Genomic DNA, 16,091 nt, shown 5'->3' with positions numbered 1-16,091 from the left:
TCTTCATAGTGTCTGACTGAACCCTCACTTTTATTTTATTTTTGTTTTTCTGCTTGGACATTGAACCCAGGGGCTCACTCATGCTGAACATATGCCCTTCTACTTTGCCAAACTCCCAGCCACTGACTACTTCATACCTTGAGGACGTTTCAGTTTCATGACATCTTCGCAGTGCCACTCCTGAGCTCTGGGCAATATCCTTCTGCGTCTTTTCCTCTCCTACCCACCTCTTTGTGTTGGTCTTAGAAGGAGCCCTCTCCTCTTGGCTCCCCTCTCCTTGGTGGTCCTGTGGGCTCCCACAGTCCCACTCCCCACTCTGGCCTAGACACCCATATCTGAGTCCCTCCCTTGTCTCTCTCATGATGCAGACCTGGACCTACTGCCTCCAGACCTTCTCTCCAGGGATGTTCTGCAAGCTCTTTGTCCTTGTTACTTCCTACTGCTAAGCCTCTTTTCCCTCTGGAATCTGTATCCCAGCCAAGGAACTCATGTTATTCTGATTTCCTAAGCTAAAAATTTCACAGTCACCTTGAGTCCAGATTCTCTCACCCACATCAGGCGCTAAGTCCTGGGAAGTCCCTTATCCTCCCACTTGGTTTTGTCACCTCTCCCCGGAGTGTGACAGGAGCTTTCCAAGGCTTTGCTAATTCCCATCTCTTCCCTGCAGCTTCTCTTACACACAACTCACTCATTTCTTTCAAAACCACACAGAACATCAACTCATTCCCCAATTGCTGTTGCAGTGATTCTCCTAAGTCCTTTCTGAGGTCCCTCCCTGGACACACCCCAGTCTTATTTCTTATCACATTCACATTCTCTAAGAGTCTTTTAAATTCCTTTGTACAACTTATTCTGTCTTTGAAAGTTTGAGAACTACATAGTAACTCAAGGTAAAGGGCACACTCAGAGAGCAAGTCACAGAGACCTTTCAACTGTTTTTGTTTCCCTTCCTTGGAGAACAGCAGAAAGCCTGAGTTCCAAGGCTTTTTGTTACATGTACCCTGTGCAGCCCAGGGAAATCTACCTAACTTCCCCAAACCTTCACTTTCCCATCGGCATAATGGGAATAATATCAGTTCCTCTCAGAGTCACTGAGGCAATGCTTGGCATATGTTAGTACTTAACCAATGTTGGCAGATGCTATCATGCTATTACTCATGCTCACCAGATTATAGCCACATTATGCCTTTTGAATTTTTGGGTCAGTGCTGAGCCTTGCTCTTGCCTAGATGGCTCCTTCCCCCATCTTTGCAGGGTAAAGTCTTGTTCATTTAATTGGATTGACTCATATCTTTTTTTTTTCCTGTGAAGCCTTCTCAGACACAATGCCTTCCATTTGCTTTGTATCCGCTAAATGTACTCTTCCTCAGGCGCTCATCATGTTGAATTTTATTGTTTCCTTGACTACACACACTCTTGTTTTTGCTCTCTTCCTCTTTCTGTACCTCACCAACACTCCCACAAAGATCATGAACCGTCAAAGTAGGGACTTAACCTGATGCATATTTATGTTCCTGACATAAATTTTGAGTGCTCCCACTTCTGTGTCCTTGAGGGCACACCACATGTGCCCATGTCTGTGCCCTTAAGGTACCCTGTGCTCCTGGATCCATATACTTGGGGCATGTTGTGCATGCTTGTATGTCTGTGTCCTTGGAGCACACTGTGGCAATCCTGTATTTCTGCCCTTGGGGTACAGTGTGCATGTTATCATAGTGGTGTCCTCAGGGTACACCGAACCACTTGTATCTGTGTCCTTTAGATACATTTTACATACTCCCATGTCTGTGTCCTTGGGTAAGCTGTGGGTGTTCCCCTATTTACACTCTGGGGATACACTAAAGGGACCCCCATATTTCTGTCCTTGGGCCACACCATGACACTGCAATATCTTTCCTTGGGATATACTTTGGGCACTTTCATATTTTTCAAATCATGAATACATGAAAAAACCAGGAATAAGCAAGCACGTGGTGATATGGCCCCTGAGTGATGCTACATATCACCAGGTTTAATTTGGTCATTCAGATGCACCTTATGCTTATTTCCATATTGACCAGTTGATCTCCTGTAGTCAGTTCCCTTCAACTAATCTGTTATTATGGCAAAACTGCTCATGTGTTTTATGTAGAAATAAGACTCAATTATCTTTGGGGCACCTACATGCAAAAAATACAACTCACCTCTACAATAATAATATGAGCATTTCTTTGTTCTCTTTTTCTATGTATGTATGTATGTATGTATGTCAGCAAAAATAGCCACCATTCAGTGAATACATAAATACATAAGTACAGGTACTTTTTACATTTTTTACATATATTACATAATCTTCAAAATCAGAACCAACAAGATGTTTGTTTTTGTTACCACATTTTTACAGAAGAACAAACAGAGGTGCCAAGAAATTAAGTAGCATGTCTAGGGTCTTACAGCTATGTGATAGAGCAGGATTCCAGACAGCAGTTCCAGTGGAATATGGCAGATGTGGGGAGGCTGGGACCTCTGTGACATACACCTCATACTCCATCACAGCATGAGCTGAGTGAGCCACAGTTACTTGTAATATTTTTATTTTATTCCACTTGTGCATTTTATTAAGCCTTTGGAGTAGGCAAACATTGAAGTTGAGAATATATAGCCTATCTTCCAAATGGTACTAGTTTTCTTCTCTGAACTCTTTACTGATGTTTTTAAAAATGTGTTTTCTTGGATTTAGAATCTTTTGTTAAAGCAAGTTGTTGACATGCAAAAAATTACTATGTCTGGTTATCTTTTTTGTTGGTTGTATGGTTTAATTTTTGTGTTTTTGATGCAAGTCTAGAAAATAGGTTTGTATCATAAAAATACATACACACCTATATACATGTACACATAGAGGAAAAAATAGTAGTGCTTGTTATAGAAAACTTAGGAAGCACAGAAAGAACACAAAAGAAATTAATCTTCCCTAAAATCAAATATTTAGCCACCATTAACTTTTGATCTGTGGCCTTCCAATACACATTTTTATTGTCAAAAAGAATAACCTGCTATATTTTTTATAGTACACTGATTTTTTTTCCTTTAGCAGTGTATAATGAACATTTTCTATGTTAACAAATATTTTTCCACCACTGAGTTTTGTGAGTAACTTGATAGCCATCATCTAAATGTGCTGTAATTTAATTTTCCTGATCTTCCACATTTTGTTTGCTGTATTATTGCTGATGATTTTCATATGACTTGTGCTATTATTGGCATTGGAAATCATAAATTAATTCCTGGACATTAATATCTCTAAGAAGAATAATTTTTTAATCATTTTCACTCAAACTATTTTACAATTTTGAGACCTTAACAAAAGACACCTTAACTGTTACCTGGGGTAGGCTCTGATGGGCCACATCTCTTCTACAGCTTTCCTCACAGTGAGCAGTCGCTGTTCCAAATGTAAGACCAAAGCCTCTGCTCTTCCGTGAATATCCTGCTTTATATGCTCTTGTATTAGGCATAAGGAACTAGATTCTGACACAAATAGATTTTGAAAAGTTGCTTCCGAAATCTTTAGAAGCACTGTACTTCAGTCAGCGTGCTTGAGAATTTGGGAAGGAAGTTGGAGGCAGGCTGCCGGCAGGATAGCGTAGAATGCCACTTAGCTAGTAGAAGCCAAGTCGTGAATGCAGACAGGCAAAGCGTGTTCTCTGATTTGTGTGCTACAGTTATTCTAATTGATTTCTGCATAGTTGTGGATAGGGATCTGCCCTCTTCCATTTATTTTTCTCTTGACAAGTAGGATGTGAAATGTTGTTCCATGCCTTTCTAATTTAAATGTTGCACATGTTGAGAACTGATCTTGCCAGCCATTTTAAGCTTGGCCAAAAACATAACACATTGTTGTTATTAGCCTTCATCCTTTGGTTAGGGCCAACATTCTGTTTGGAACTCTAAAGGAGTATAAATCTCCTTTATAGGCATAACCTATTTCAGCCATAAAATAGATAAAATGAGACAGCAGAGCTAAGTTTCCTTGGTGAGTTGCTTTGGTCAGCCTCCGTGGGCTGGCAGGGTCAGGGATGCTCGTTTTCAGAGTATTCTTAGGAAGCAAGATTTCAATTTAATTTGCCTTTTATATGAATATACTCCCCAATGTGCAAGGTACTTTAGGAAGTGCAGTAGGAGAAACTAAGATGAAGATGACAAGGTTCATGTTCTTTATCCAGCCGAGAAAAAGACTTGGAGGACGTAATATAAGGCGGTGTATAAAAGCATGTTTATCAAAGATCAGAGAGAGCTTAGAGAAGCAAAACATTACCTCACAGCTTGCGTTCAGGGTATGGACAATGTCCTTGAAGCCATCTGCAGCCCACTCTGCCTGCCGGCTGAAAGAGCCCTCTGTCTCGTACACGTGTGCACCACTATTTTTCAAATGTCTGTAGAGGCTCTGGTGCTCAGCAATGCTTTTAAATGGATTTTTGTTTTGTTACCCTTATTGTAGCTATTGTCATACTGTGTGTTTTTCAACTAGTAGATGCTACACTCAAAGTCCCATCATGGGAATCTGTAAAATTTTTTCATGTTAAAAATAGGTTCAGTTATTTGAAGATTGGGAACCAATGTCTACAGGAGTGCTATCCAAAAGAACTTTATGTAATAGGGGAAATGATCCCTATTGTCCAATACAGTGGTCATTTACCAACTGCAGCCCACGAAGACATGAAATATGGTTAGTGAGATGGAAGACTGAATTTTAAAAGTTTTGTGTGATTTTAGTTTAAATTTAAGTGGCCACACATGATAGAAGCCACCATATAGAATAGAGACAGTGCAGATCTAGAGTCTCCCTGCATCAGTAATTTTCTGAACCCTGTCTCCACAAAGTTTTCCTTGTTCTACCTCCTCTTAGTTTGTTTGCAACCCACAGATGTGTTTGAATACCAGGCCCATTTTCAAGTTGCCTCTGTTTTTCAAAGTTCTTTAGACCAAGAGAAAAAATGCCTAATGAAACAATTTTTTAACTTTCCTTATCATAGCAATAAAAGACATGATACTTTCCCCTTTTCTGTCAATCTCATCTGATTCTCAGGGGCCTTGAAGAGATTTCAGTACATTTGGGACACTTGAGCTAATTGTTTTCATATTTAGTTTGTTTCAAAATTCTTACAGCATAATCCTTATTTTAAAGGTTGTTTATTTGATAGGCAGGACAGCTATAAATAATTAAAATAATATTAGAAACAGATCAAAATGTTATTTGGTGCTCTCATTAGACAAGAAATTTTCCTTCTCATGTGTTTTTCTGTTTTTAAGGGTAACCAAGTGATCTTCCTTCTCTACCTTACTCAAACAGTTAATACAATTTATAGTACTTTCAAGTTATATATCTTTCTCATGACGCATAGCCTTGCAGTCTTTTAAGACCATCATTGACAGTAGCAATATACATTATAATGGCTTCTTTTAAGGCAATAAAATCACAAGAAGATGGCCAGGTATCTCTGAGCATAAACTTTACCATTTATATTTATATTGTAATTGATATTCATTGTAAATACAGTTCTAGTTTGATTGCTGCTAGGTAACTCTCTTACCATTACATTTCCCAAAAGATTTTTGTCCTGTACTATTTTAAAACAAGATGCAGAAAGAAAGCAATGGTTTGTCAAAAACGGAAGATGACCCAAAGGTTTTGGAACACATACTATGAGGAGTTGCCATCAAAATGATAAATTCCTCTCATGGACCATCCTGGAAAGCAGTCATTGTAGTGAGGTCTTTCTGTCTAGGAGGACTTTCTATCCCAGCTACCCGCTAGGGGTGACAGCCATATTATTGTTCTCTTGCTTCTTTCTGGGTAGCTCTCTCCTACTTTCCTCATCTTTCTTCTTTGAGGCCAGAGGCTTAGAGGTTTCTCATAATATCAGATCGAGATTTTAAATGTTTCCATTGCTGGCCAAGAAGTCCAAATATGTCCTCGCAGCTCCTGCTGGCCTATACATGCTGTCTCTACATGTGCCAACAGGAGAGGAATCTTAGAGGCAACTGGGTGATGCCCGAGGGGGGAAATCCCCAGCTAGTTGACAACAAAACGCTGATAGTAGAATCATAATCCCCATTCCACATATCAAGACTCTTCTACACTTCTGCTCTATCCTTCTTTTATAAATTTCTATTGACAAAAAAAAAAAGAAAAGAAGAGAAAGAAAGAAAGAAAGAAAGAAAGAAAGAAAGAAAGAAAGAAAGAAAGAAAGAAAAGAAAAAATCCAGACAATTGTTTCTGACATTAAAAAATTCGAATATCTTTTGTGGCATTTCCTTTAGTTGAATTTGTCTCATGTTAATTAAGCAGATTCCGCTGTGGTCTGCTGATCTCCTTTTTAAAGCCTATTGGTGGTTGTCTGAGGTGGTCATAGGTTCATGCCATGATATTTTGGGGCTGGATCAGGGAAAGAAAATACTGAAGAATGCAGCACCAGGTGAATGCCAGCCAGAATACCACTTCATACCCATTCTTTCCCTACCTTCTCACCTCCTTGGTAGAAAATAGGAATGAAGAAGTATAAGCTAAGATCCCTATAGTCTTTAGGAGAGGATCTAAAAGAACATCGCAGTCTAGGGTCTACTGCACCTTTCCCTCAGGCCGCCACCCTTCCTCTCTCCTGTATCTGAGCAGCTATGGATGGCTGTTTTCAAAGAACAGAGTCCTTCTCTTTGGCATATCTGTACAGAAAAAAAAAAATAATAATGGGCAGTACTAGTTAATCCCAATCTCTAGAGCTGTTGATGAGTCATACAACTCCATGACCTTCATGTGTCCATTTTATATATTTTCATTCTGGTTACAAAATTATACCAAATTATTGTGTCTTCTACATTTTCCTTTATGCTGTTTGAGTCTATATTTATTTCTTTGATTAGAGTATCTTAGCCTGAAAGCCTCTGATCTTCACTGTAGGAAACTAGTACAAGGCTAATCATCTGTCAGCAAACCTTGAATTGCTGGATGTTTTAGTAATTGCCTTCAAATGTAGTAATGAGATTGCAGGTTTGATGAAATGCTTATAAATGGTGGCTTTAGGGAAATCAACCTATTTCAATATTGAATTCCAAATTACTATGTATTAACACATCTGTCTCCTGACTTTTTTATTTCAGTACCTACTAGAAATGAAAAGTTTAATCCTGCCCCCAGAACATATCCTGAAGAGAGGAGACAGTGAAGCAATAGCATATGCATTCTTTCATCTCGCCCACTGGAAGAGGGTGGAAGGGGCTTTGAATCTTTTGCATTGTACGTGGGAAGGCAGTAAGTAATTTTCTTTCTTTGAAACGTTTTTTAAGAACATGAAAAAGTGGTTAAACTGTTTTTGCCCCAAGTGTTCCTAATGAATAATGAGGATTTGCATGTCTTGCTCTGTTTTCTATGAAGGCCCATCACTAAGACAGTTAATTACTTAGGTGCTCCAGTTCTCTAGTAGTGGTGGGTATGTGTCATCAAACAATGCCATAACTCTAAGACTTGGAAGGCAAATTTATACAATAGATTGAATAGATCTGGACTGTTCTGGAGAATCAGTCTACTATCCTAAAAACTTTCTTAGGAGACTTGGACATTTCCTTATGAATATCATAAAATCTTTAGCATGGAATTAGGCTTTGTGCTAGACTCTGATTACCATTTCTTGATGGTCTTTCTAGGAGAGCTGGATAAAAGCCACAGTAGTTCTACACTATAGCTAGGTTGGCCATCTGCAAGGGCAAGGCAGGTATGTTTTGGAACAAGAGCAGAGGCTGCTGGACTCTGGCGTGTGGTGGGAAGTGTTGCATTGTTATAATAGATATATTCCTGGTATGTTGAAGGGGGAATAAATATGTCTGAGTACAAGCTCCCTACAGATATTATTCATTCTGTGTAAGGAGAGGAGGCTCTGTTGGCAGGTTAAACAGTCTCTTTGTCCTGGAGAAGTGTGTAGTTGAGTTGGGAAGAATGACCAGCAGCAGGTGGCAGCTGCCTGATGATTTCTCCAGGGTGGAGCAGCCCTGGGTAACCTTATGAATCAGATGAGATTTGGACTGAGCCTTGATGGACCAGGACAGTAATGTAAGCAAGGACACAAAGTGAAGAAATGGTCATAAATGGGGCTGTTTGGGAGAATGTAAATTAAGGAAAAGCCCTAAGATTATTAGACAACACGTGCATTAAAATTCTGCTAATATTAATTTAAGCAAAACAAGCACAACATGTACCATGATTTTTTCTCTCATAGGAAAACAAAATGATAAATATTAGAATCTTCTGATAATTTTTCCCTAGTTCACCCCTGCACTGATCTGCCTCACAAACAAGTGTCTTTTTAATCTTTTTCACTCTGTTTATCTTTTCTGCTTCCATTTTCATTTTGATAATCTTCTTCCTTTTCCTTCCCTTCCATAGCACAGCTAGAATCCATCTTGATGCAGGAAGGGAGGTAGCAGGGAGCAAAATGGGACTGAGTAAAAATAAGTTTTGGAGAGATGGGACTCAAAGCAGATTGAAAGTTTTTTATTTAGTGGTTTTGACATATTTCTTTAGAGAATTAATAGTGGGTTCACTTATGTATTTTACTATGTATAACCTGATGGATGTTGAGTTTACCAATGTTGCCACCCCTACTTGGTAAGTGTAATAACATACCCAGGTAATCTTGTCAGCATCAGTAATCATATTTGGATATGTACAACAGCACACTCCACCAGGAGTGTGTGGGTACATGCACAATCCCCTCTGGCTTGGGCTCCTTAATGCACTTAAGGTGTTCTAACCAAAAAGGACAAAAGAATTTTTTATCAAAATATGAGAAAGCTCCTGAAAAGCTCAGCAGATTTGAATACAAGAAGCCTTATCTAGTGTTAGTTGTGGAAAAGATAGAGAAATTGGTCTACCAAATAAGAACATATTTAGAGATTGGCATTTGATCTGATTGATTAGATTTAACCCTGTAAAAAGAGCCCAAAGAGGGGTGAGGCAAGTTGTGATAAAGATATGGTATTAGGAATGATATCATCATAAAAATTAAAGTCCTATGGGGAATAACTGAAAATTCTCTTTGTAAAGTAGTAACCCAATAATGATGGGGAGGTGCTCTGGATCAACTGGGAATGATAGTGACATATGAATAGGGAAATGTGAAGAGACATAGGGATCTGCAAAATCAAGCAGAGGAATACTATCAGGGAGGTGTTATTGCCTCAATTTAGACTGGCAGAATGCTTTATTAGGATAAAAAGAGGGGGGCGAACTTGTAGGCATAAGCTGTATGTCAAGAAAACCATACCTATAGGAAAAGGAAATTTGACCTTTGATCTTTATCAATAAAAAGTTCCTGTGAAAATCAGGTAGCTGTGATCCCACCCAAAGTCAGCTAACTGCCAGTTTTCAAAGATTTCCAGGACATCTGACTTCAGAATGAGAACCATGAGAATGCCTACCATGTGCTAAATGCTTCAGAGGATGTACACTGAAGCAGCATTTGTATAACTGGGTGATTTATAGAGGATTTGCATTTGCATCATTTCTCCTACCCTTCCTGATAGTCTTCTAAGTTAGGCAGGACAGAAATGTCAACCTCAATTTCTCAGAAGCAGAAGAATCATTAAGATGAGTGATTTGAGGCTGGGGATATAGCTCAGTTGGTAGAGTGCTTGCCTCCCATACACAAGGCCCTGAGTTCAATCCCCAGCATCACCAAAAAAAAAAAAAAAAAAGAAAAGAAAAAAAAAGAGGGACTTGTTGAAGGTCTTGAAGTCCTGTTGGTAGGGCCAGTAGGTAAACCCAGGTTCACTTTTCCTTCATTGCATTGAATAGGTTAAGGATACAGATCAGCCAATTCTGAGATAGTTGCTAGAAAGCCCACAATTTAAATTTACATCACTACTTACAGGCTAGGGCATATTTCTGGCAGCTTGTTCCTTTCTAGTGTTTAGAAAGTTAACCATTCTGTATAAAATTATATTTTCTTGTTTGATATTAAGTTAAACATTTCAATATAGAATGATACAAAATTTTATAAAATAAATAATACATATGTATAAACAAAGGAAAGAGACTGGAAATAAATACACTTAACTGTCTTAAGTGGTTACTACTGAGTTGTGGATAAGATTTTTTTCCCTTAATATTTGTACCTTTCAAATTGCCTACAACAAGCATATGTATTTTCAACAAGCATAAATATATATATATATACACATACATACATACACACACACATATATGCTTAGAAATATAATGTTTATAGTTTTAGAAGTATAATCTTTCATTACAAGTGCTCTTGGTTACTATGAAAAAAAAAGCTATAGGTCTGCCATGCAATTTTTTTGTAGTCAGTAATTTTTTTTAAGTCTTAACACAAGTAATTGTATAAATCAATATACCTCATTGTGGCATTTTTGCCATGCAGTTTAGAAGAATTACCACTCAAGCTCCAGACAATTGTCTGCAATCTCTTGACCTCACTTCTAGATCTGTGTTCATTCTGAATTACATTAGAGGTTCAGAGTTCTGTATTTTAAATTAGAGGACTTGGATTAGAATTCTGACTCAGCTGCTTTAGTAGTATTTACTTAACTTACCTAATTTTGGGAAAACATAAAGCACTGATGGCATTTAATGCCTACCCCACTCCAGTTTGGTGGCTTCAAAGTAGTTGCCCCAGCTCCCTCTCAGGAGGTCTGCAGGCCTGGCCTGCATCCTGAGCCTGAGCCCAAGAGGCGCACTTCCCCCAGCGCACCACTTGGTGGTGCCTCTTGACATCTCAGCCTCATCAGCTAGGTTTTGTCCTCTGAATCATATTTTACTTCATTCTGAAATTCAAAGCCATTCCTCAACTCTCACCCAACTTCCATTTTTCATTAGAAAGAGAATATAGGGAGAAGGATAATACTGTCTAATTTCAGCAGATTCAACATTAAAAAATCATTATTAGATTATTCTTTGGAAATTTTTAAAAAGTCGGTTAAAAGTGTTGGTTAAGAGGTAGTGGTGGGGTTTTTTGTTGTTTTGTTTCTTGCTTGTTAATGAATTTATTATGTTAGAGCATTAGTCATCCTGTGTAATTAAGTGAGTTTTCCATCAATCAAGCTAAAAAAACCTATTTTTGATAAAACCCCAAAGTCTTGCTAATGTATAACAGAGATTGTTTGGGTTTGAAACATATGGTAGTTAAAGAAAAAAAATCCTGAATCCTCAATCACAAATACATCAGCATTTCAAAGGTTTCCAAAATGTTTGATTCATCACTGTACCAGCCCCTGAAATTACACAATATGTTCCTCAAAGTCAAGATAATTAAGAAAGGGAGAAAGTTTTAATTTATAAGATTTTATAAAATGTTTCTTGGATTATTACACAGCTGCCACCTTATCTGAATTATGCTTATTTTAAACACTGCAGGTTCTGGTTATCCTCAAACATACACATCCCTGCCAGTATGAGCTGAATATAAAAAAACATATATGAATGAAGGGTCTCATTTCAACTCAGTCTTATTTACAATGGTATTGCTCCTTATGGGGCCCTGTTTTAAATGGCACATCTTCTGCTTTACCTGTATTAAATACTGATGTGCTCTTATCTCCCTCCTACTGTCATCTTTTCAAGGCTCTATTTTAACTCTATTTATTTTACAAAGCCAGGTCATCTCCTGACCACAACTGTGAACTTTAATTTTCTCATTCTATATATCAGAAGACTAGTATGCCATGGGGTAAATCACTTAGCCTTTGTTTCTTTCTTTTTTTCACTTAACCAATTATTTTCTTTTTGAAGTCCCCCCACCAAGAATCCACTAAATATCCACTAAATAATGTATAAGATTTGAAGATGGTGTTTTTTAGGGGGACTAAGGCAGGGTATTTCCTTTGAGAGGGGAAAATGGCCCATTGTTGAAGCATAGGATGAGATTGTGATTCTAATTTATTCTCTTTGAACCTAATGGCAAATACCGCTCACTGTAACATGTGGTTCTTAAGTATTTCCTCCAAGCAAACCTTTCCTCCATAAGGCTGGCACCTTTTGGACTACTAAAGAGAGGACCCACCCTGTCCCCCAGTAGATTCAAGAGGAGCATAATAGATCCATTGTACACTTTATAATTTGGGAGGAAGAATGAATGGTCATGGCTAGCTTACCCTGAGCCAGTTCCCCACCCACTGCCCAGCATAGCCAGCTTGCTCCTTCCCTTTGGTCAGTGTGATGGTTAATCTGAATTGTCAACTTCATTGGATAAGAGATATTGACAATAAGAGGTTTATGGTTGTCTCAGTGAGCATGACAGCCTCCAAAACTGAATGTATTCAGATACCTGAGTTGTTTATTTGTTTTTTATTTTTCTTAAGAGATAGGATCTTCCTGTTGCCTAGGCTGACCCTCAACTTCTGGGCTCAAGCAATCCTCATGCCTTAGTCTCCCCAGTAGGTGGAACTACAGGCAGGTGAATTCTTCTGTGCCTGGCTTTACCTGAACTTTTAAAGAGACTTTGGTATTTTCCTGATTGTATATTAATTTATTCATTCCTTATTGAGCAAATATTTATTTCATTTATGTGTCAGGCATTGTGTTTGGGGATAGGAAGACAACAAAGACTCTGAAACGCTTTGTGAGAAACACTAACGTGTACACACACGCATGTGCATGTGCATACAAACAAGTGTGTGTGTGTGTGTGTGTGTGTGTGTGTGTGTGTGTGTATGGGGGGGGGAGAGAGAGAGTGAGATAGTGTGGATACATGCAGTACTAACATGAAAGTAGGAACAGAGGGTTAAAGAGCTGAGGGGTACTAACAAGATTAGCAAGTCCACTATCAAACCATAGAATTTTTCTTCAAAATTAGGATGGAGCACCATTAAATCCAACTAAGGAAAAATTCTTTTCCCAAGGCTGTTTTCTTCCACTTTTAAAGTGAAAGATTGTGGATCACAAATCAGGCTTTTGACTTTTGACTTTTCCTCACTTCTGCACCAAAATGCCTCATGAAAACAGTTGGCCTTCATGGTTGTTATTTGCATTGCAGTCAAAAGTAGAACATCAATGATGATAATTTTCTCTTCTACCATTTGTACATATAATTGTCAACAAACAAGCAGAATCTTTACTTATTAACAAGTGTAACTGAACACAGAAAACAGAAACTTTATGTTTAGTAGAGAAGGGAAGGTAAAGAGAAGCCTCATCTTTGCTGCACATCCAGGCACTGTGTATAGCCACCTCGTCTCTGCTGTTGTCCTCAGTTCATTTGCCAGACTTGTGAGGACTGTGGTGTTTTCATTTTACAGCTAAACAGACAGACAGGAAACAATTAATGACCCACCTAGAGCCATGCACTTTTTGGTGGAGTCAGGTCCTGTTCCTGTAGATGTCACTCTGTTGCTCCCATGTAGACACACAGCCTGTCCCTCTTCAGGGCCCTCAGCACAATGGGAACTGTAGCATTTACTTGGAAGTTTATTGGAACAAGTTCCCCGCACTCAGGCGTGAACTCTGTGAGTGCAGGGACAGGGTGTTCTTGGCTCTCTGTGTGTAGGTTACATAAGAAGGCACTCACATTTTGATAAGTGACCAATTATAAGAGGTAGAACTGGGACTCAAACTCAGTTTTCTCTATTCCAAATAATCTGTATAAAATTCTCTGAGATCCTCTTTGACAAGGTAACATATACAAACGTTCAAAAATTACCTTATATTCTCATCCACATGATGGGTAGGATGAGAGGTCATTAATTTGTTCACATACCCATCCATCTGTCCGTTCTTTGGTTCTATTGATTCCCTCACTGGTATTGGTGGACAACCTCTGATTGGGACAGCACTGATAAGCTTAGAGCCTAGAAAATGTGTTTAGTCAAGGATGGAAGAAAGCAGTGTCATGCCTCAGACTTGATTGTGGAGGATAGTACGTGTTCATTAACTAAATCTCAGCTTCATTTGAACCCTTTAACTGAGATCAACGTAGGAGGAGAGGATGGCACACAAAGGAAAATGCAGATGTGACATCCATATGCCCTGTATCAACTTGGAACAGCCTTGATGTTTTTGTTTTGTTTTAAACCAAATACATGCATATTTGTAGTTTTCTCTGAAGTGTGGCTTTTCTCAAAGATTTTTAGGAGGTCTGTAGGCATTTATAGAACAGATCTGTTCAAATGACCTTTTGTCATTCTTATTTACACCACCAAATCACTTAATTCCTGCACTTGCAAAGTTTCTACACTTTTGGCTAAAGCCATGAGGCTCTCATGGAACCGTTGCATGTCTTTACTGTGAAAAGGACCAGGCAGTGGGAGGTGAGGCTGGCAGAGCTTATGCAGTGCCTCTTCCTGGCTCTCTCCAGACCTCCCTTGCTTATCTCACACTTTGTTGGACCCTGCACAGCAGGGTGGGTAAAGGATAGAATTGCAAGCACAAATTGTATTTGCTTTTGTTTAGTGAAGCCAAAAGCCTTAATATTATTTTATGAAATCAATGTAAATGACAACTGACATAAGAAAGAGATCTTAAGAGCACCATAAACATCTTTATGATCATGGGAGTGGAAGCGTAATGCAGGCCATGTGGATGGATGGATGGATGGATGGATGGATGGATATTCATTATTCTTTGAATTATATATATAATCAATACCTCCACTCTCCAAAAAAGATGAGAACCAATTAGAAGAAGATAAAGACTAAATCAATGCACAAAATTCTGTATGCACACCAAGTACTGGAGAAAAAAAAAGTAATTTAGCATTTGACTGAAAGACACCAGCCAACCATTAGATTTCTACGGTTGAACACTCTCAAGATCTTGTGCTCCTATATTTCATTTAAAAAATTGTTCCCTGAAGTACAAACTGACTTCAATTTTGAATAAAATTTAACATTCAAATTTATAGCCACCTTGAAAACTAAGGGTTTATTTATCTCATATGAACCTGAACAGATTCTTTAATTATAGCAGCCTGGTTACACAGGGAGAATCTGGATTTTAAAATACTTCCTTGTAGGTTTTTCCACATTTTTTGGATGCTTTCAGAGAAGCCATCATTTATGGGAAATGGTATTAAGATCCTGATGTACTATAGTTTAAATGTAAAAGCTGTGCTTCCCAGAAGAGATTTTTAGCTTATGCTATAAAAGTCACTAAAAGGTTTTTTCGTTTTTTGGGTTTTGTTTTGGTTTGTTTTCATCTTCTTGAAAGCCTGGTTCTATTGAGAGAGATGCCAGTTCCTTCAAATGATGATTCTATATTAACAACCTGTGCAAGGAACCTCTTCTCTTGCTTGTTCTAATGGGCAAAAGTCATCTTTGTTTGTGTGAAAGGAAAGTTCTGATTGAACGAGGCTGAGCCCTTCATTTTAGGAAGAGTTAAAGTCTGGGGTGTTTTTAATGTTTTAATCTCTGTTTAAGAGGTTTCTGTTATGAGAGGAAAATTGATAACATTTTTACCTCAGCAAACTGCCAGCAAACTGGCTCAGCTCTAATCCCACATTTATAGTGATTTATATTCTCCGTGGCAATGTTCTGTAACCTCATAGTGATACCACTGTGGTGTAGATTGACTGCATTCCAAATGCTGGAATCACATACATAATGTTTTTACTTTTAAATAATATTCAGACACCAGAATAAATACCATATGTGCACTGATGCTGGTTACAATGGGACCTTGTCATTTCTTGTGAGGGAGAACATTCTTTGTTTCTGATTCCTGTTTGAAATAAGTATGCAAAAGATAAATATGTACATTGACAGCATTTTAAGAAGGCTTTAGTAATTACACAGCTGAGGATGTAGCTACAACTACAATTCCTTAAAATGTGGCATTTGAAACAAAAAATATTGCTATATTGCCACCATTCCTCTCTGACACACATGAAGGCCAGGATTGTTATCTGACATCCTGAGAGTAGGGTACAGCTTTTATGTTATACATCTACCATGTGCTGGAGTTAAAGGACATCTGTTAAAGAAAAATTACCTCCATGAGCACTGTTCATAGGAACAGTGAGACTAACATGCTGATGACATTGTAACAGGGAGAATAACACACTCGATAATGGGAAAGGATGGATTGATTGGAAAGCCATAATTCA

At 38.3% G+C, this 16,091-nt stretch overlaps 1 protein-coding gene across 12 annotated transcripts in view; it reads left to right on the top strand.

Annotated features, from left to right (window-relative positions):
* The window catches only part of ST7 (suppression of tumorigenicity 7), a 279,293-nt gene that overhangs the window by 251,399 nt on the left and 11,803 nt on the right, over positions 1–16,091 (top strand). For 11 of the 12 annotated variants that reach the window (XM_081286857.1, XM_081286860.1, XM_081286856.1 and 8 more), the window contains one exon: positions 7,135–7,285. In XM_081286857.1, the coding sequence (XP_081142983.1) occupies positions 7,135–7,285 (151 nt within the window). Of the gene's footprint in view, positions 1–7,134; positions 7,286–16,091 lie in introns of those variants that run through there. The other variant, XM_081286866.1, reaches the window with a different exon arrangement.

The sequence above is a fragment of the Spermophilus citellus genome (assembly GCF_964194105.1).
Source record: "Spermophilus citellus genome assembly, chromosome: 3".
NCBI classification, from domain to species: domain Eukaryota; kingdom Metazoa; phylum Chordata; class Mammalia; order Rodentia; family Sciuridae; genus Spermophilus; species Spermophilus citellus.
This window is presented reverse-complemented; position numbering and strand designations above follow the sequence as displayed.